At 55.3% G+C, this 19,159-nt stretch overlaps 2 protein-coding genes across 3 annotated transcripts in view; one reads left to right on the plus strand and one right to left on the minus strand.

Annotated features, from left to right (window-relative positions):
* Positions 1-2,226: 2,226 nt before the first annotated feature.
* SAMD10 (sterile alpha motif domain containing 10) lies at positions 2,227-9,191 on the minus strand. The gene is made up of 5 exons (XM_039479448.2): positions 7,757-9,191; positions 5,179-5,360; positions 4,927-5,098; positions 3,737-3,877; positions 2,227-3,577 (listed from the first exon to the last, which is right to left on the minus strand). Exons 1-5 carry the CDS (start codon positions 7,845-7,847, stop codon positions 3,555-3,557), a joined length of 609 nt encoding a protein of 202 aa, XP_039335382.1. The 5' UTR covers positions 7,848-9,191; the 3' UTR covers positions 2,227-3,554.
* A 115-nt stretch (positions 9,192-9,306) lies between these two features.
* Positions 9,307-19,159, plus strand: part of PRPF6 (pre-mRNA processing factor 6) — a 47,372-nt gene continuing 37,519 nt past the window's right edge. For both annotated transcript variants that reach the window (XM_039479446.2, XM_074406810.1), the window contains exons 1-4: positions 9,307-9,528; positions 10,977-11,145; positions 12,352-12,470; positions 18,000-18,078. In XM_039479446.2, the coding sequence (XP_039335380.1) occupies positions 9,458-9,528; positions 10,977-11,145; positions 12,352-12,470; positions 18,000-18,078 (438 nt within the window). In that variant the 5' untranslated portion in view covers positions 9,307-9,457. The remainder of the gene's footprint in view (positions 9,529-10,976; positions 11,146-12,351; positions 12,471-17,999; positions 18,079-19,159) is intronic.

Genomic DNA, 19,159 nt, shown 5'->3' on the forward strand with positions numbered 1-19,159 from the left:
GCGTGCACCAGCCCGTGTGACCCGAGGAGTAAGGGCAGGACATTTCCTGCGAGGCTAGCGCCATCGCGTCCTTCCCTTGCCGACCGCTCCCCCTGGGGATAGGACCAGCAGGATTTCCTGAGGGCCAGCACGCATCCCCTTAGGCGCATCCAAGGTGGTCAGCTCTCCATGTAAGCCTGGGTGTCCATACGTGCGACCCGTTTGGACATTGCCGTGTCCCACGCTGGGTGAGGCCAGTGCCTGTCTGTGTGTTAGCATCTGCGCAACTAGACATCAGGGTGCATGGGGACAGTGTGTCTGCATTCCAGCATATATGTATCTGGGCTGTGACATGTCTCAGCGTCAGGGTGCTGGTTGATGTCCATGCGTGTGAGGATGGTTGTTTTCTGTGTGCAGCTGGATGCCAGGGTGTTGTGTAACACAGCTTGTTTGTGTGCATTGGGGACGTGCTGGGTCCCACGTGTTTCTACATATTAGGAGGTCGTTGTGTGTCTGCATGCTAGTGTCTGTCTGTTTGTTGACAGCGTGTTTGTAGGTGGGCATGCTATTACGTACCTTTGTGTCTGTGTCTGGCCAACTGCATGGACGTGTTTGTGCTGGTGTTTGCTGGTGTCGGTGTCATTGAGTCTCTGTGTGTGAGCGTCTGTGTGTGGTTTATGCCTCCGAGTTCTTTTTTTTTTTTTCCTTTTGAGACAGAGTCTTGCTACATTGCCAGGCGCCAGCCTGGAGTGCAGTGGCGCGATTTCGGCTCACTGCAACCTCTGCCTCCTGGGTTCAAGCAATTCTCCTGCCTCGGCTTCCCGAGTAGCTGGGACTACAGGCATGCACCACCACGCCCAGCTCATTTTTGTATTTTTAGTAGAGACGGGGTTTCACCATGTTGGCCAGGATGCTCTCCATCTCGACCTCGTGATCCACCCGCCTCGGCCTCCCAAAGTGCTGGGATTACAGGTGTGAGCCACCGTGCCCGGCGCCTCTGAGTTCTTATGTGTCTGACTGCTGTGTGTCAGGTTGTGTGCTGTGATCTGTGTGTTTAAGACAGGGTCTTGCTCTTTGCCCAGGCTGGAGTACAGTTGAGTGGTCAGAGCTCACTGTGCCTTGAACTCCTGGACTCAGCCTTCCAAGTAGCTGGGACTACAGGTATGCGCCACCATGCCTGGCTAGTTTAAAAAGTTGTTGTGTAGAGATGGGGTCTTGCTGTATTGCACAGGCTGGTCTTGAACTCCTGGCCTCAAGCAACACTCCTCCCTTCGTCTCCCACAGTGCTGGGATTGCAGGCCTGAGCCACTGCACCGGGCCTTCTGTGTTTCTTACGTCAGGGCACTCGCTGCTGACTTGGGAACCCCCAGAGATGTTCACAGTTTTTTGTTTTTGAGATGGAACTTGGTTCTTGTCACCCAGGCTGGAGTGCAATGGCACGATCTCGGCTCACTGCAACCTCCGCCTCCTGGGTTTAAGCAATTCTCCTGCCTTACCTCCCAAGTAGCTGGGATTACAGGTGTCTGCCACCACACCTGGCTAATTTTTTATATTTTTAGTAGAGATGGGGTTTCACCATGTTGACAAGGCTGGTCTCAAACTCCTGACCTCAGGTGATCCACCCGCCTCAGGCTCCCGAAGTGTCGGGATTACAGGCGTGACCCTGCAACTGGCCAGATGTTCATGCTTTATCTCTGAGTGTGTGGATGGGACCTTATTGGGAAAAGGGTATTTGCAGATTGACTAAAGATCTTGAGATGAAGAGATCATCCTGTATTACCCAGGTGGGCCCAATCCAAGTCTCCTCTAAGAGGGAGGCAGAGGGAGATTTGAGAGACGGAAGGGGAGGAGGTGATCTGATTACAGAGGCGAAGACGCCAGTAATGCCCATGAGCCCGCGTTCTCCCGGCCGCCACCGGAAGCTGCAGAGTCGAGGAATCTCCCCAGGAGGCCCCGGGGGAGCTGGACTCCGGACTGCGGCCTCCGGAATCATGAGCGAATGGGTGTCTGCCGTCCTCAGCACCCCTCGTGGTCCAGCCGCAGGACCCTCTTGCGTGTGCCTGGGCCGTGCCTTCCAGCGAGTCGGGCATTGAGTCCAGCCCTGGGGGCCGCCCGCCAGGGTGGCTTTAGCCCCCTTTCCAGCCTGGCGCTGGGGTGGCTCAGAGGCCCCTCGAGGACGCGACGCCACTGCCCCCTGGTGGCCGCGGCTGCCCGGACGCCCTCTCCTCGCAGACCCAGCCCTTGGGAACCAGCTTTACTTTTGATTTATTGTCAGGGTATAAAAAAGTGAGCACAAAACAAGGAAGACGAGACAGGCGTGCGTGGGGCGGGGCAGGGCAAGACCGAGGAGGAGGGAGGGGAACAGAACCGGAGGGCCCCCCCGGGCGGAGGCTGATGGTGGGTGGAATCCTCTCTCAGGCTGCCACACGGGACAGGGCTGAGGGTTTCCCCGAGGTGGGGGCTCATGGGATTGGAGCGGTCAGGCCAGTTGTCCAAATTCTACCTGGGACCCGCAGTAACCAGCCTCGAGTCTGGAGGCCGACTGGGGGCTCAGCCTCATCTGTCCCTGAGATTTTCAGAAGCCCCGAGGGGATCGGGAGAGGGCAGGGGCGCAAGAGGGCGAGGGCGGCCGGGGCTGCCCTCACTGTCCTGGCAGGCAGCACCAGCCCCAGACCACCCAGGGAGGGGCTGCTCGGGCCTCTGGGCGGGCCTAGGGGGAGCAGCCCTGGGAAGGCCTCCCCCCGAATCCAGGCCTTCTTGGGAAAGCGGGAATGGGAAGGCCCACACACAAGGCCCTAGTTCCTTGAAGGTGGGAGTGGGGAAGACGCGTGAAAGCAAGAGTTTCCCAAAGACGGGGCAGGGAGCACTGCCAAGCCTGGGCCCCGGGTGTGCAGTCACCAGGACAGGGCAGGGTCCTTGTGCCACATTTTGTCTCTGGTGCTTGTTCAGTCTGGGCCTTTCTCGGCTTCACTTCTCATGAATAGAGGGGTGTGGTGAGGATGAAAGTGCTTGGCATGATCCCTTTGGGTGGGTGCCGATGGCCGCTACTCTAGATGACGCCTGCTGGGCCCTGGCATGGGCACAAGCCACAGGGAGCCCAGGCAGCTCATGGCACCTGTGTGGGCCAACCTGGAGGTGCTGGGGAACGGCTGAGAACCGGGCTGGGGGTGGACAGACAAGTGACTCAGCAGGCGATGGGGGACAGACATCACGTGGGGAAGCACACGTAAATAAACAGACTCCCTGGGAGTCTGGGGGACACCCAAACCGGCCCTGGCTCTAGGCAGCTGCCTCATGTGCTGCCAGCAGCACCGGGGGAGGACTTGGGCCCAGGTCCCAGGAGGTGGGGCCACACTCAAGCAGCCCTCTGCCCACCCAGCCCCAGGGCATGGCCTGGAATGTCCAAGTAGAGGCGCCTGGAACTGGTGATCCTGGTGTTGTCTGTCCATTGGGCCAGCCTGGTCACTGGGGCATCCTGCAGGGTCCAGCGGGGGCTACGGGGCCGGCTCTGCCTCCTCCCTCGTCCTGGACTCCGGTCACAGTGCTGGGGTCTGGGGTTCAAGCCTCAGCAGCAGCTAGGACATTTTTCCGAAGGAAGCTGTGGGATTGAAGAGGGTGAGGAAGGGGTGGGGCCTTTGGTGTCATCTGCATTACGGCCCTTACCAGGGCCGGCAGCCACCCTCCTGAGGTCATCCCACCCGGCACTCAGAGGGGCTTCTCCATGATCCCCCAGGCCTCTCTGGCACCTCGCACTGACCTTGGCTGAGCAGCTGCAGGCTCCGCCCCTCCTCACGCACCTGCAGGCGGAGCAGCTGCTGCAGCACCTCCTGCCTCTGCGCCTCCTGGGCCAGCCCCATCCGCTGCAGCTTCTCCGCATTCAGCCGCAGCAGTGCGCGGCCTGGGGAGAGGAAAGAGGGGCTGAGCGGGGCCAACAGAGGCATCACGAGCCAGGGCAAGGCCGGTGCGGTGGCTCACGCCTGTAATCCCAGCACTGTGGGAGGCTGAGGTGGGCAGATCATTTGAGGTCAGGAGTTCAAGACCAGCCTGGACAACATGGTGAAACCCCATTTCTACTAAAAACACAAAAAATTAGCTGGGCGTAGTGGTGCGCACCTGTAGTCTCAACTAATTAGCTGAGGCAGGAGAATCACTTCAACCCGGGAGGCAGAGGTTGCAGTGAGCCGAGATCCTGCCACTGCACTCCAGCCTGGTGACAGAGCGAGACTCTGTCTTAGAAACAAACAAACAGAGCCAAGGCACAGGCAGGGACTGAGAGAGAAAGAGGGAGAGAGGGGGAAGCAGGGGTACAGAGAGACTCAGAGGGAGAAAGAGATTCAGAGAAACAGATAAAGAGTCTTGGAGAAAGGCAGAGGGAAAGGGTGAAGAGCAAAAGGCAGAGACGGAGCAGAGGAAAGCCAGATGAAGACAGCACAGAGACATGGGGAGAGACACAGAAAGAGAGGCAGAGAGGGCCGGGCACGGTGGCTCACGTCTCTCATCCCAGCACTTGGGGAGGCCAAGGTGGGTGGATCACAAGGTCAGAAGATCGAGACCATCCTGGCCAATATGGTGAAACCCCGTCTCTACTAAAATAACAGAATTAGCTGGGCGTGGTGGTGTGCGCCTTTAGTCTAAGCTACTTGGAAGGCTGAGGCAGCAGAATTGCTTGAACCAGGAGCTGGAGGTTGCAGTGAGCCGAGATCGCGCCACTGCACTCCAGCCTGGGCGACAGAGCAAGACTCTACCTCAAAAAAAAAAAAAAAAAAAAAAAAAAAAAGGCAGAGAGGTATGAAGAAAAGATTCTGCGAAGATGCAGACCAGAGGGGAGGATGACTCAGAGGAAGATCTAGACAGACAAAAACAATAGTAAGAGAAAGGCTGGGAGTGCGGGGAGGCGGCGCTCGGGGGCATCCAGCCCCTCCCGCAGCACCCTCAGCCCCGCTGTACCGGTGATGGCGTGCTGTGTGAAGGCCTCCACGTAGACGAGGTAGTTGTGGGGACAGTGCTTCTTGAGCCACTTGCACACGTCCTGCTGGCTCCACAGGACCACGGGCCGGGTCAGGCCGCCCAGTGAGGGGCTTGTGTGGTACAGCCCATAGTGGTCAGAGTACAGCCGGCCCTGCAGGGAAGGGCATGGCAGGCAGAGTGAGAGTGGTGGAGAGGGAGGGCGGGGCGGAGGCGGGTGGAGTGGGTGGGTACCTGGGGGGTCTCTGTGCCCGGCTGCTGCAGGAGCTTGATTGGCCTGCTGCTGGCCGCCCTCTGGCTGCGGGAGTCATGCCACGTGAGGCTGGTGCCAGGTGTCCGAGGCAAGTGGCAGGGGATGCTCTCAGCTGACACCGTGTGCTCCAGGAGGGTCCGGCAGAAGTTGAAGTGGGCAGTGGCTGTGTGTGGGGGTGCCTGGTCAGGGCAGTCAAGGGCAGGGGCAGAGGCTTCCTCTACCTGAGAGCCAGCTCCCTGCCCCATATCCCCTACACCAGTTCGGAAATCACTTCCCCAGTGAGGGGTTCCCAAGCCTCCGAAGGCAGAAGGAAGTGTGCAGGCCGTTTTCAGGACCTTCCCCAGCACGAAAGGTGAAGAACTGGAAACACCTTTCCTCTTGCATGTCTACAGCCCTCACCCTGGGGAAGCAGGATGGACGCTGCTTAGACCAGAGGATGTGCCACTAGGGAAGGGAACCTAAGACATACGGCCGGGCAAGAGGGGCCATCCTGGAACAGCCCTGGCCGTACCGTTGCCTTGGGCTGGCATGCAAGCCTTGCACACATCACACCAGACCAGAGTGCACACACGACCTGCTTTGAGGAAAGGCAGGTTTCAAATCTGGGGATATCCTCTGTGGTAGGGAAGCCTGGCAGAGGATGCTGCCTGCCCATCGCCATCGAAGGCACTCAGTTCACACAGCCCGATTTGGTGTTGGGGCCCAACTCACTATGGCTCATTGACAGCCTGAACTCCTGGCCAACTCACAAGCAGGGTTCCCTCCCCAAACACTCGCTGAGCTCTCCGGCTGTGCCACCGCCCACAGGGCCTGCCGAAAACCCAGCCCAGTTCTCGGCCGTTCCCCAGCACCCCCAGGTTGGCCCACACAGGTGCCATAAGCTGCCTGGGCTCCCTGTGGCTTGTGCCCATACCCCTGCCAGGACCCAGCAGGCTGACCCATCATCTAGAGTAGTGGCAGGCCCAGGACAACACCGGCCGTGTGAATGGTGGGCACCCACTGGCTATTGGTGGGTGAACATAGGTATGTGGGGTACAGCCATTGCTCGGAGACCCATGGGGATGCCCTGTGCTCCCTCTTCCTGCAGTAACTACATTAAGGCATCTCATCTAAGCTTTGTCTCATCTCTGGGGGCACTGCTGACCTAAGTCTGGAGGAGGCAGACTTTTTTTTTTTTTTTTTTTTTTTTGAGATGGAGTTTCGCTCTTGTTACCCAGGCTGGAGTGCAATGGCGCGATCTCGGCTCACAGCAACCTCTGCCTCCTGGGTTCAGGCAATTCTCCTGCCTCAGCCTCCCGAGTAGCTGGGATTACAGGCACGCGCCACCATGCCCAGCTGATTTTTTGTATTTTTAGCAGAGACGGGGTTTCACCATGTTGACCAGGATGGTCTCGATCTCTCGACCTCGTGATCCACCCGCCTCGGCCTCCCAAAGTGCTGGGATTACAGGCTTGAACCACCGCGCCCGGCCTTTGAGGCAGACATTTTGATCCAGGTCTTGTTACATGGGGCACCCCACAACATTGTGAATGAATGAATGAATGAATGAAGGCTCTGTATGGTGTCTGCAAGTGAACAGAGCGTGTGGGGACGCAGAAGGTGGGCACAGGCCTGCCCCTGTCTTTACAGCACCCAGGCCCTCAGCAGGGCAGGTGAGGTTCCCACGCTGGGGCCCTCCCCTCATGTGCCCTACCGGCCCCACACTCAGCCACCCACTCCACACCCACGGCAGGGCTTGGAAATGTGTTTAGGAGGTCTGAAGACCCGGGGAAACCCACATCCTACTCCCCAGTCCTCCCACCCCCGTAAGACTTCTGAGACAACATCTTCCACCCCAATTCCTGCAACTTTCAGGAACCGGACCCTGGGTGACCCCAGATTTGAGGTCTAGGATCAGGAGAGGGTGTGGCAGTGGGCCCCCGCACGGAGGCAGCCTCCAGCGCGGTGGGAAAGGACTCACTGCAAGCCCGCGCCTTCCGGCGGACGGGCGCTGTGGTCTCCCGGCTTTGCAGGGCCTGGAGCGGTCGGGCTGGCGCAGGAGCGCGCGGCAGCCCCGCGAACCCGCCCGGGCTCCTCCGCCCGCGCTGCACCTGCCCCGGGCACGCGGGCTCCGCCCATTTCCTGCCCGCACTCCGGGAGGGAGCCCAGGCTGTCCCGCGGCGGCCCGTGGGTCCCTCCCGCCCTAACGCCACGATTCCAGAAGGAGATGGGGCGGGGGCGCCCAGGCCGGCTGTGACCTCGGTTCCCTCCCGGCCCCACGGCGAAGGCTGGGAGGGTTTTCTCCGCGCGAAGGAAGACGTGACGCGCAGTGCCGGCGTGGACACGGGCGCCCCGGCTTGTCACCCGCTCACCCCAAGCCAAGGGCGCGCTGACCGGGCCCGAGGCCGGCTGCCCCACAAAACAGGACAAAGGCCACGGGGACCCCGCTGGGCCGAGACGTCCTCCGAATACCCACGGCCGCCGCCGCCTCTCCAAGCCCTCCGGGTCCCGCCCCCGCGCCTCCGGGTCCCCGAGACCCCCGCCCGCGACGTCCCCGCGCCCCGGTCCAGCCCCGCTCACCGTCCACATCCCGGCGCTCCCCGAAGTCCGCGCGCACGGCCCCGGCGCGGCCTCGCGGGGGGCTCAGCTTGGACCTCAGCTCGGTGAACATGGGGCCCGGGAGCCCGGCCCGCGCACACGCCCCTCGCCGAGCGCAGGGCGGCCGGTGTGGCCGGCGGGGAACGCGCGCCGCCGCCCCGCCCCGCCCCAGCCGGCCCCGCTCCCGAGCCGGTCCCCGCGGTCCGCGAGTCTGCGCGGCGAGGCACCTGCCGCCGAGCCCTGTGTGCCGGGCGCGCTCCGGGAGCTCCGAGGTGTGTCGGCGGCGCGCGGGCCCGCGTGCGCCGAGGCTGTCCGCCGGGGCGAGGGGCGTCCGTGCGCCCCCGGGAGCGGCTCCGCGGAGGAGAGGCCCCGCGCACCTGCTGGGGGTCCTCTGAGGTCCGGCCCCTCCGTGCGTAGGGAGGGGCTGACGGGCATCTTGCGGGGCCTGCTACCCACCGAGCCAGGAGAAGGGGCAGGCCAGCCCCTCCCACACACTGCCCTCGGCCTCCGGCCTCTTCGCCCTCCCTCGAGTGGGCACCCGCCCACCCCACTGTGAACATTAGGGCGACTCTCCTTTCCCTCTGCAGCCCCAGAACCTGGCTCAGTGCCCGGGGGGGCGGTGGAGGGCCCTGTCACTGAAAGGGGCTTGGCTGGAGACGGGGCAGAGAGGCGCTCCAAGGCGGCGCAGCAGGCCGGAGCCGCGTGTTTGCTCCAGGATCCAGTGAGACGCGCTGGGCTGTGGTCGGCTTGCTCTGCCCGGGAGCCTAGGTGCCCTCCCTGGGTGTATGCAGGGGCTCCGGAGGATGTGCTACAGCCGAAGGAGCAGAAATGCGTGCACCCCAAACACGAGCACACGTGACCCCAATGGGCACACACCCCGCTAATCCACACACGCAGAATTCACCCACATGCTTGACAGCCATGTTCATGTACTGACGTGTTCCCGACAGGTCAGCTGCGGTTATTTCGCCAATTAGCTCTCGGGGATCTGAGAATGTGGCCCTCGCCAGAAGGTCCGAGGCACACTGGGGGGCGTGGGTGGGGTCTCTCATCCCGCTGGAGGCACAGATGCCTGAATGGGGGCCCCAAAATATGAATGCTGAAAGCACAGGGCAGCAGCGTGCGCACAGGACGCCCACAGGCAGGCGCGCCCACGACCAGCACGCGCAAGCTCTGCACAACTGCACGGGCTGCAGCTCCGCTCGACGGTGATCAGGGCCCGCCAAGGGCGGCGGCGGGAAGCTGGGCCGGTTCGGAGGGACTGGACCACGGGCCCTGCTGGCAGACGGGTCTCCTTGGGAATGCGTCAGCGCACCGGGGAGGCAGCGAGGCCCCAGGCTCCGCTTTTGGGGCCGCCCCGGAGCCCGCTGGGGTCCCGGGGCCAGCTCGGCCTCGCTGCTCCCGCCCCGCCACGAGGAGGCGCTCCCGCGCACGCGCCTGCCGCGGCCCCGCCCCCTAGCCGCGGCCGGAAGTCGCCAAGGAGCGCGTCGGGGCTTCCGCCCGGGGCGTGGAAAGTGGGCGGGCCCTGAGCACACCCCGCGCTCTGCTTCCGGGGCGCGGGTGACGCGGCAGCCGCGACCTCCTCCCGCGGAGCGCCCCGGACGTCGCAGCCCGGAGTGTCTGCGTCTGCCCGCGTCCGCCGCTTCCCTCCTTTCCTGCCCAGCCTGGGTCGCCGCCGCCGCCATGAACAAGAAGAAGAAGCCGTTCCTGGGGATGCCCGCGCCGCTCGGCTACGTGCCAGGGCTGGGCCGGGGGTGAGGCCTGGGGCGGCGCGCGAGGGGCGGGGGTCTTTGGCCGCGCGGTCGGGGCGAGCTCGGGGGAGGCAGCCGCGGCTTTGGGTCGGGACGGACGCGGGCGTGCCGCGTGGGTGAGACGCGCTGCCCGTGGCCCGGTGTGGGACGCGCGGTGCTGGGCGCGGCCGCGGTGGCGCGCGGTGGAGACGCGGCCGCCTTCCCGGGGGCGGCTGGCACACCCCCCGCCCGCCTCGAGCGCGCCGGGGTCCTCCGTGCCCGCGACGCAGATGGCCGCCGTACGTGGTCGGATCAGTGAGCAGTCGTGGCCGTCCCGTCGGTCACTCATGGGATGAGGAAAGCGGCTGGGTTTTTCGTGGTGGCGGTGTTGTGCTGGAATCTGCGGGGCGCACGCCGGACTCCGATACTGGCTGCGCCTTCGGAGGACCCGAAGCTCGTGGAGGGTTTGGTATTAGCGTAAATCAGCACGTCAGGAGGATCGGATTGAGAACCCAGTGCTTCATGGAGTGTGGCGTCGGGGCCGAGTTTAGTAGGAGAGCTGGACTTAGGGCTGCAGAAACGTGGTCGTGATAGAAGAGAAACTGACGTTGTGTGTGTGTGGAGAGTCAGAAAAAAGTGAGGCCGGGAGGAAGCCCAGGGGACAGGGGAGTCCAGTGGAACGGAGCTTAGGCGCTTGGAGTGGCCTGGAGCGCCGGGCTAGAGCTCCTGGAGACGTCAGAAAGACCATGGCCCTTGAGAAGTTTTCAGTCAGAGCTGTGTTTTGGGAAGAATCCTCTGGCAGAGGATGGGTTGAAGTAGAGGAAGGCTGGAGGCAGGGCGGGCTGACTTGGTTTCCAGCTATGGTGGGAGTCATGGTCTGGGGAGGAGAGATTTTGAAGGTGGATTCCTTAGTATTTGGCGGCAGACAGGATGGAGAGGGTTGGAGAGGGGGGCAAATGTTGTGTCACGGATCCTTGGCATCTGGGTCAGCACGCTGAAACACCCCTGAGCAGCTGCAAGGTGGGCCCAGAAGAGGGGCTCAGTTTGGGCCAAGTTGGGTTTAAGGGCCTGGTTGGATGTGGAGGGGGAGATGATCGAAGCCTTCGGGTGGAGGGATTGCCTTGGTAACGTCTTCAGAGTAGGTTAAACCTTCAGGTAAGTAGAGAAGATCAGTGGTATTTGAGACTGCAGTTTGTTGTCACCAGGGTCTTTGGAGGTTCCCAGAGGTGGTAGAAATAGACATAGACTGGGCACGGTGGCTCACACCTGTTACCCTAGCACTTTGGGAGGCCGAGGTGGGTGGATCACCTGAGGCCAGGAGTTCAAGACCAGCCTGGCCGTCATGGTGAAACCCCATCTTTAAAAAAAAAAAAAAAAAAGGAATAGAGGTAACATTAAGTGATGACCAGGGGTGGAGAAGAGCCCGGGAACAGGCGCACTCAGATACTGGGTGTCTTGGGGGTCTCCTGCAGTGCCACTGGCTTCACCACCCGCTCAGACATCGGGCCCGCCCGTGATGCAAACGATCCTGTGGATGATCGTCATGCGCCCCCGGGCAAGAGAACCGTTGGGGACCAGATGAAGAAAAACCAGGCTGCTGATGATGACGATGAGGATCTAAATGACACCAATTACGACGAGGTGAGGTGTGTTGGGCTTCTGTGGCTCCTCCAGCCAGTCTCTGGGAGCGGCTGACCAGCTCCCTAACCAGTGTGTTGGTGCCTGTAATGAGTGGCTTGGATGGCTCATGCATTTAAAATTTCAGCCATTCACGGGACATCTTTAGCAGAGAGTGAGAGAGAGCAGGAAGAACACGGAGAAATGTGCACTTTTCATCTCTTCAGAGAGATGTTCTTGCAGGTGTCAGGACCACTGCCTTGGTGTTTTGTATTGGTCGGTCTTTTATGACAAAATCTTACAGTGGAATTCGTGACAATATTTGCTTTCTTTAGTGTTAGTGGTTGCCCTCTAAAAAGACATCTAAAGGAAAACAGCTGACTGAATACCAATTAACTCTTCTAACAGATCACATTTTTCCTCTGAGGAAAATTTTTAAAAATAATTTTAGTTTTGAAATAATTTTAAATTTGCAGGAACTTACAAAAGTAGTGCCAAAAAAAAGTTAAAAAAAAAAATAAATGTTGGCCAGGCGCGGTGGCTCACGTCTGTAATCCCAGCACTTTGGGAAGCCGAGGCGGACGGATTACAGGGTCAGGAAATCATGACTATCCTGGCCAACATGGTAAAACCCTGTTTCTACTAAAAATACAAAAATTAGTTTGGCATGATGGCACGCGCCTGTAAGCCTAGCTACTTGGGAGGCTGAGGCAGGAGAATCACTTGAACAAGGAAGTCAGAGGTTGCGGTGAGTGGAGATCACGCCACTGCACTCCATCCTGGCCACACAGCGAGACCCCCCTCTCAAAAAAAAAGGTTTCTGTGTATCTTTCACCAAGCTTCTTCCCATTTTACGTGACCTTAGCACAGTTATTGAAACCAAGGGGGTAACGCTGACCCAGTACTGTTAGCTAATCTCTCCATCGTATTTGAATTTCCTGTTTTTCCGTGAAAGTCTGTTTTCTGGCTTAGGGCTCAGTCCAGGATCTCTTACTGTGTTTTGTCCTGTCTCCTTGGTCCCTTCCAGTTGGAGTGACTCCTCTGTCTTTCATGCCCTTGATACCTGGAGAGTAGTTACCAGTTACATTGTAGACTGTCCCTCGATTTGGCTTTGTTGGCTGAAGAAATAATTTAGCAAGTATTTCATTAGTAGAGATCTTCTCCATTTCTGCTAGTGGAGAGGTATTGGAGGAAAAACTCACCTCTCTACACATGTTGTTTGGTTCTCAGTTTAATGGCTATGCCGGGAGCCTCTTCTCCAGTGGACCCTATGAAAAAGATGATGAGGAAGCAGATGCTATTTATGCAGCCCTGGATAAAAGGATGGATGAAAGAAGAAAAGAAAGAAGGTAAAAGAAATTGTTGCCTTTCACAATATTTATCCAATTTTTTTTTTTTTTTTTTTTTTTTTGAGACGGAGTTTCGCTCTTGTTACCCAGGCTGGAGTGCAATGGCGCGATCTCGGCTCGCCGCAACCTCCGCCTCCTGGGTTCAGGCAATTCTCCTGCCTCAGCCTCCGGAGTAGCTGGGATTACAGGCATGCGCCACCACGCCCAGCTAATTTTTTGCACCTTTAGTAGAGACGGGGTTTCACCATGTTGACCAGGATGGTCTCGATCTCTTGACCTCGTGATCCACTCGCCTCGGCCTCCCAAAGTGCTGGGATTACAGGCGTGAGCCACCGCGCCCGGCACAATTTATCCAATTTTTTAAAGAAAAGTTGGCTGGGTGTGGTGGCTCACACCTGTTATCCCAGCACTTTGGGAGTCTGAGGTGGGTGGATCGCCTGAGGTCTGGAGTTGGAGACCAGCCTGGCCAGCATGGTGAAACCCTGTTTCTAATAAAAATACAAAAATTAGCTGGATGTGGTGATGCACGCCTATAATCCCAGCTATTCTGTAGGCTGAGGTGGGAGAATTGCTTGAACCCGGGAGGTGGAGGTTGCAGTGAGCCAGGATTGTGCCACTGCAGGTGTAGTGGCTCACATGTCTAATCCTAGCATTTGGGATGCTGAGGTAGGATGATAGCTTGAGCCCAGGGATTTGAGACCAGCGTAGGCAACATTAGTGAGACCTCATCTCTACAAATAATTTAAAAATTAGCCAGATGGTGTGTGCCTGTCGACCCAGCTGCTTGGGTGGCTGAGGTGAAAGGACCGTTTAAGCCCAGGAGGTAAAGGCTGCAGTGAGCCGTGATCATGCCGCTGCATTCCAGCCTGGTTGACATAGTGAGACCCTGTCTCCAAAAAAAGAAGAAAGTTTCATTTTGAATTGTTTTATACTTGGAGAAAAGTTGCAAGGGTACATGTGTCTCTGCTCAGCTTTTAGGCCACATAAGGGTCTTGTGCTGTGGTAGCAGTGCTTGGATAGGCACTGGGCTGCTGCAGAACGGCCTCAGGGACTGGGGGCTGGAGTGGAGAGCTTTAAGAATTCTGGGGATTACTTTTACTATACATCCGTGTTTCCATCTTTGAAAAGGGCATATCGACTGTTGATTAATCTATTATATGTTGAGTAATTTGCGAAAGAATTAAAGATGTCAACTGACAGATACAAGCTAACAAGATTGAACCATGAAGAAATCCCAAACCTGAACAGACTAGTAATAAGTAATGAGATCAAAGCCGACGTACAAAGTGTCCTAGCAGAGAAAAATCCGAGGATCTAATCGCTTCATTGCTGAATTTTACCAAATATTTAAAGAAGAACTCATATCAGTTCTACTCAAACTAGTCTGAAAAATAGAGGTGGGAATGCTTCCAAATTTATTCTATAAAACCAGTATGACCCTGATACCAAAACCAGACAAAGACACGTTGAAAAAAGAAAACGGTAGGTCAGTATTCCTCATGAACAGTAATTCAGAAATCCTCAACAAAATACCAGCAAACCATATTTGACAACACGTTAGAAAGATCATTCATTGGCCGGGCGCAGTGGCTCTCACCTGTAATCCCAGCACTTTGGGAGGCCGAAGCGGCGGATCATGGATCATCTGAGGTCAGGAGTTCGAGACTAGCCTGACCAACATAACGAAACCCTGTCTCTATCTATAAATACAAAAATTAGCCAGGCATGGTGGTGCTCACCTGTAATCCCAGCTACTTGGGAGGCTGAAGCAGGAGAATTGCTTGAACCCGGGAGGTGAAGGTTGCAGTGAACTGAGATCACAACATTGCACTCCAGCCTGGGCAACAAGAGCAAGACTCCATCTCAGAAAAAAGATTGTTCGTCATGACCTAGTGGCATTTTGCAAGGGTGGTTCAACATACACAAATTAATCAGTGTTATACATCGTATCAACAGAATAAAGGATGTAAACCATATGATTATTTTAAGTGATTCTGACAATGCATTTGATAAAATTCAATATTCCTTCATGATAAAAACTCTCAAAAAACTGGGTGTAGAAGGAACATATCCCATACTGGGAATGGTGGCTCACACCTGTTAATCCCAGCACTTTGGGAGGCTGAGGCGGGAGGACTGCTTGATCCCAGGAATTTGAGGTCAGCCTAGGCATGAGGGTAGTACCCTGTCTTTACAAAACAAAACAAAACAAAAATTAGCCAGGCTTTGTGGCACACACCTATAGTCCTAACTACTCAGGAGGCTGAGGTTGGAGGATCGCTTGAGCCCAGGAGGCAGAAGTTGCAGTGAGCTGAGATCGTACTACCACACTTCAACCTGGGCATCAGAGAGAGACCCTGTCTCAAAAAAAGGGTAACATACCTCAACACAATAAAAGCCACATATAGCTGGATGCCGTGGCTCACACGCCTGTAGTCCCAGCACTTTGGGAAGCCCAGGTAGGCAGATCATTTGAGGTCAGGAGTTCGATACCAGCCTGTCTCTACTAAAAATCCAAAAAGTTGGCTGGGCGCGGTGGCTCAAGCCTGTAATCCCAGCACTTTGGGAGGCCGAGGCGGGTGGATCACGAGGTCGAGAGTTCGAGACCATCCTGGTCGACATGGTGAAACCCCGTCTCTACTAAAAATACAAAAAATTAGCTGGGCATGGTGGCGTGTGCCTGTAATCCCAGCTACTCAGGAGGCTGAGGCAGGAGAATTGCCTGAACCCAGGAGGCGGAGGTTGCGGTGAGCCGAGATCGCGCCATTGCACTCCAGCCTGGGGAACGAGAGCGAAACTCCGTCTCAAGAAAAAAAAAAAAAAAAAAAAAAATCCAAAAAGTAGCTGGATGTGGCGATGCAGGTCTATAATTTCAGCTACTCGGGAGGCGGAGGTTGCAATGAGCCAAGATCACACCCCTTCATGGCAGCCTGGGCAACAGAGTAAGACTGTGACACCAAAAAAAAAAGAAAAAGCCACATATGATAGGCCCATAGCTAGTATCATACTGAACGGGGAAAAACAAAGCCATTTCTCGAAGATCTGGAACACATAAGGGTGTCCACTTTCACCACTGTTATTCAACATGGTAGTGAAAGTCCTATTTAGCGTGGTCAGACGAGAGATAAATAAGAGCATCCAGATTGGAAAAGAAGAAGTTAAATTATTCTTGTTTGCAGATATGATCTTATATTTGGAAAACCCTAAAGACTCCACTACAAGACTATTGGAGCTGACAAATTCATTAAAGTTACAGGCTATGTCGTCAGGCACAGTGGCTCATGCTTGTAATCCCAGCATTTTGAGAGGCTGAGGCAGGCGGATCACCTGAGGTCAGGAGTTCAAGACCAGCCTGGCCAACATGGTGAAACCCTATGTCTACTAAAAAAATACAAAAAATTAGCCAGGCATGGTGGTGCATGCCTGTAATCCCAGTTACTTGGGAGGCTGGGCAGGAGAATCGCTTGAACCTGGGAGGTGGAGGTTGCGGTAAGCCAAGATTGCTCCATTGCACTCCAGCTTGGGCAACAAGAGCAAAAATTCAGTCTCAAAAAAAAAAAAATGCAGTGTATTTGGCTGGGCGTGGTGGCTCACGCCTGTAATCCCAGCACTTTGGGAGGCTGAGGCAAGCAGATCACGAGGTCAGGAGATCGAGACCATCCTGGTCAACATGAGGAACTCCTGTCTATACTAAAAATACAAAAATTATCTGGGTGTGGTGGTGCGTACGTGTAGTCCCAGCTACTTGGGAGGCTGAGACATGAGAATTGCTTGAACCCAGGAGGCGGAGGTTACAGTGAACTAAGACCATGCTACTGCACTCCAGCCTGGTGACATGATGAGACTCTGTCTCAAAAAAAAAGTAGTATACTTATTAAAACTTTATTCTGAAAACTCATAATACAAACAAGTAGGAAGAACAGCGCTGTGAATACCACGTCGTCACATGTAGTCTCAGCACTGAAGTGCAGTTACATGGATGAAGCACACTGTTCTGGCACATAGAGCTGTAGAACCGAGCTGAGATGGTTGTTAGTGGTTAACTGCTTACTTGGAAGAAAAGGAAGCGAGGATGGATGAGTTCACTAGAGGGTTTGGTGGTAACTAGGATAGTTAACTGCTTTTTCTTTTAGGTGTTTTTTTTTTGAGACGGGATCTCACTGTGTCACCCAGGCTGGATTGACTCACTGCAACCTCTGCCTCCTGGATTCAAATTATTTTCCTGCCTCAGCCTCCCAAGTAGCTGGGGATTACAGGCACCTGCCACCATGCCCAGCTAATTTTTATTTTTTTGAGACACAGTTTCACTCTTGTCACCCAGGCTAGAGTACAATGGCTTGATCTCAGCTCAGGTCACTGCAACCTCTGCCACCCAGGTTCAAGCAATTTTCCTACCTCAGCCTCCTGAGTAGCTGGGATTACAGGCAAGCACCACCACGGCTGGGTAATTTTTGTATTTTTAGTAGAGACGGGGTTTTACCACATTGGCCAGGCTTGAACTCCTGACCTCAGGTGATCTGCTCGCCTTGGCCTCCCAAAGCACTGGGATTGCAGGTATAAGCCACTGTGCCAGGCAGTGCCCAGCTAATTTTTGTATTTTTAGTAGAGATGAGGTTTCATCATGTTGGCCAGGCTGGTCTTGAACTACTGACCTGAAGTGATCTGCCCTGATGTGCTGGGATTACAAGTGTGAGCCAGGCCTTCTTAGGTGTTGATAGGATGGTCCTACCTTTGGGATTTTGTTAATTTTCTTTTCTTTTCTTTTTTTTTTTTTTTTTTTTGAGATGGAGTTTCGCTCTTGTTACCCGGGCTGGGGTGCAATGGCGCGATCTCGGCTCACCGCAACCTTCGCCTCCTGGGCTCAGGCAATTCTCCTGCCTCAGCTTCCTGAGTAGCTGGGATTACAGGCACACGCCACCATGCCCAGCTAATTTTTTGTATTTTTAGTAGAGACGGGGTTTCACCATGTTGACCAGGATGGTCTTGATCTCTTGACCTCGTGATCCACCCGCCTCTGCCTCCCAAAGTGCTGGGATTACAGGCTTGAGCCACCGCGCCCGGTGCGGGATTTTTTAAATTTTCATCAGTAAATATACTCATTTTCAAATATTTAGATCAAAGTAAGATCTTTTTTGTTTTCATTTTAGTGAATTTCTGCATGTTTTCATTTGGTGGGTAATTGAGTTACTAGACTTACGAATGCATTCGTATTTATTTATTTGTTTAGAGGCAGAATCTTGCTCTGTCGCCCAGGCTGGAATGCAGTGGTGCGATCTTGGCTCACTGCATCCGTTGCCTCCTGGGTTCAAATGATTCTTGTACGTCAGCCTCCCAAGTAGCTGTGGTTACAGGTGTGTGCTACCATGCCCAGCTAAGAATGTATTCACAATTGCCTTGAAATATATTTGACTTAGCTGCTAAGAGTATGGAATTGTTCTATTTGGTGATTTAATTGAGATGTTTAATAAAGCAGCTTCAGACATCTTCAGACATGCAGTGTTTCTGATGTGTGCGCATTTTGTTTACTAGGGAGCAAAGAGAGAAAGAAGAAATAGAGAAATATCGTATGGAACGCCCCAAAATCCAACAGCAATTCTCAGATCTCAAAGTAAGCAGATGAAATGGTGTGCAGTTTCTAATGTACTTCACCTAAGCAGCAGGACTGAGACTCCTTTTGTGTGGAATTGATGAGACTTTACTGACTCGCTGTTTTTTAAATTCAGAGGGTGGGCTGGGCGCGGTGGCTCAAGCCTGTAATCCCAGCACTTTGGGAGGCCGAGGCGGGTGGATCACGAGGTCAAGAGATCGAGACCATCCTGGTCAACATGGTGAAACCCCGTCTCTACTAAAAAATACAAAAAATTAGCTGGGCATGGTGGCGTGTCCTGTAATCCCAGCTACTCAGGAGGCTGAGGCAGGAGAATTGCCTGAACCCGGGAGGCGGAGGTTGCAGTGAGCCGAGATCGTGCCATTGCACTCCAGCCTGGGTAACAAGAGTGAAACTCCGTCTCAAAAAAAAAAAATCCATAGGGTAATTGCTTAGAAGAAGGAAGTCCTTGCTTCAGTGCGTTTGAATATGTGTATGTGTGTTAAACCCATTCCGTCCTTTACTATAAAAAGTGGGACTAATGAACTTACTTTCTTTGTAATTTTGACTCCGCTTATACGGAAAGATCTTCTTTCTTTTTTTCTTTTTTCTTGAGGCAGACTCTGGCTCTGTTGCCCAGGCTGGAGTGCGATGGCACAGTCTTGATTCACTGCAACTTTCACCTCCCAGGTTCAAGCAATTCTCGCGTTCCAGCCTCCCTAGTAGCTGGGATTACAGGTGCCTGCTACCACACCTGGCTAATTTTTGTATTTTTAGTAGAGACGGGGCTTTGCCATGTTGGCCAGGTTGGTCTCGAACTCCTGACCTCTAATGGTCTGCCCACCTCGGCCTCCCAGAATGCTGGGGTTACAGGCGTGAGCCGCCACAGCCAGCCCTGTTTATATGTAAAATCTTCTAAACTGTGTCCCCTGGGCTTTGATTTGAGAGAATAATTTACATTTTAGTGAAGTTGAATAGATACAATAAATTGATTTGTCTTTCTTTTTTTTTTTTTTTTTTTGAGACGGAGTTTTGCTCTTGTTACCCAGGCTGGAGTGCAATGGCGCGATCTCGGCTCACCGCAACCTCCGCCTCCTGGGTT

The sequence above is a fragment of the Saimiri boliviensis genome, chromosome 9, assembly GCF_048565385.1.
Source record: "Saimiri boliviensis isolate mSaiBol1 chromosome 9, mSaiBol1.pri, whole genome shotgun sequence".
Classification (NCBI taxonomy): domain Eukaryota; kingdom Metazoa; phylum Chordata; class Mammalia; order Primates; family Cebidae; genus Saimiri; species Saimiri boliviensis.

Excerpts from the sequence above, each read along its gene's own strand:
- SAMD10 (XM_039479448.2), bottom strand. The coding sequence starts at position 7,847 with ATGTTCACCGAGCTGAGGTCCAAGCTGAGCCCCCCGCGAGGCCGCGCC. Across the intron at positions 5,361-7,756 it reads GGAGCGCCGGGATGTGGACG|CCACTGCCCACTTCAACTTC; the intron begins GTGAGCGGGGCT and ends CCCCACACACAG. Across the intron at positions 3,578-3,736 it reads CCTGCAGCTGCTCAGCCAAG|CTTCCTTCGGAAAAATGTCC; the intron begins GTCAGTGCGAGG and ends TCAATCCCACAG.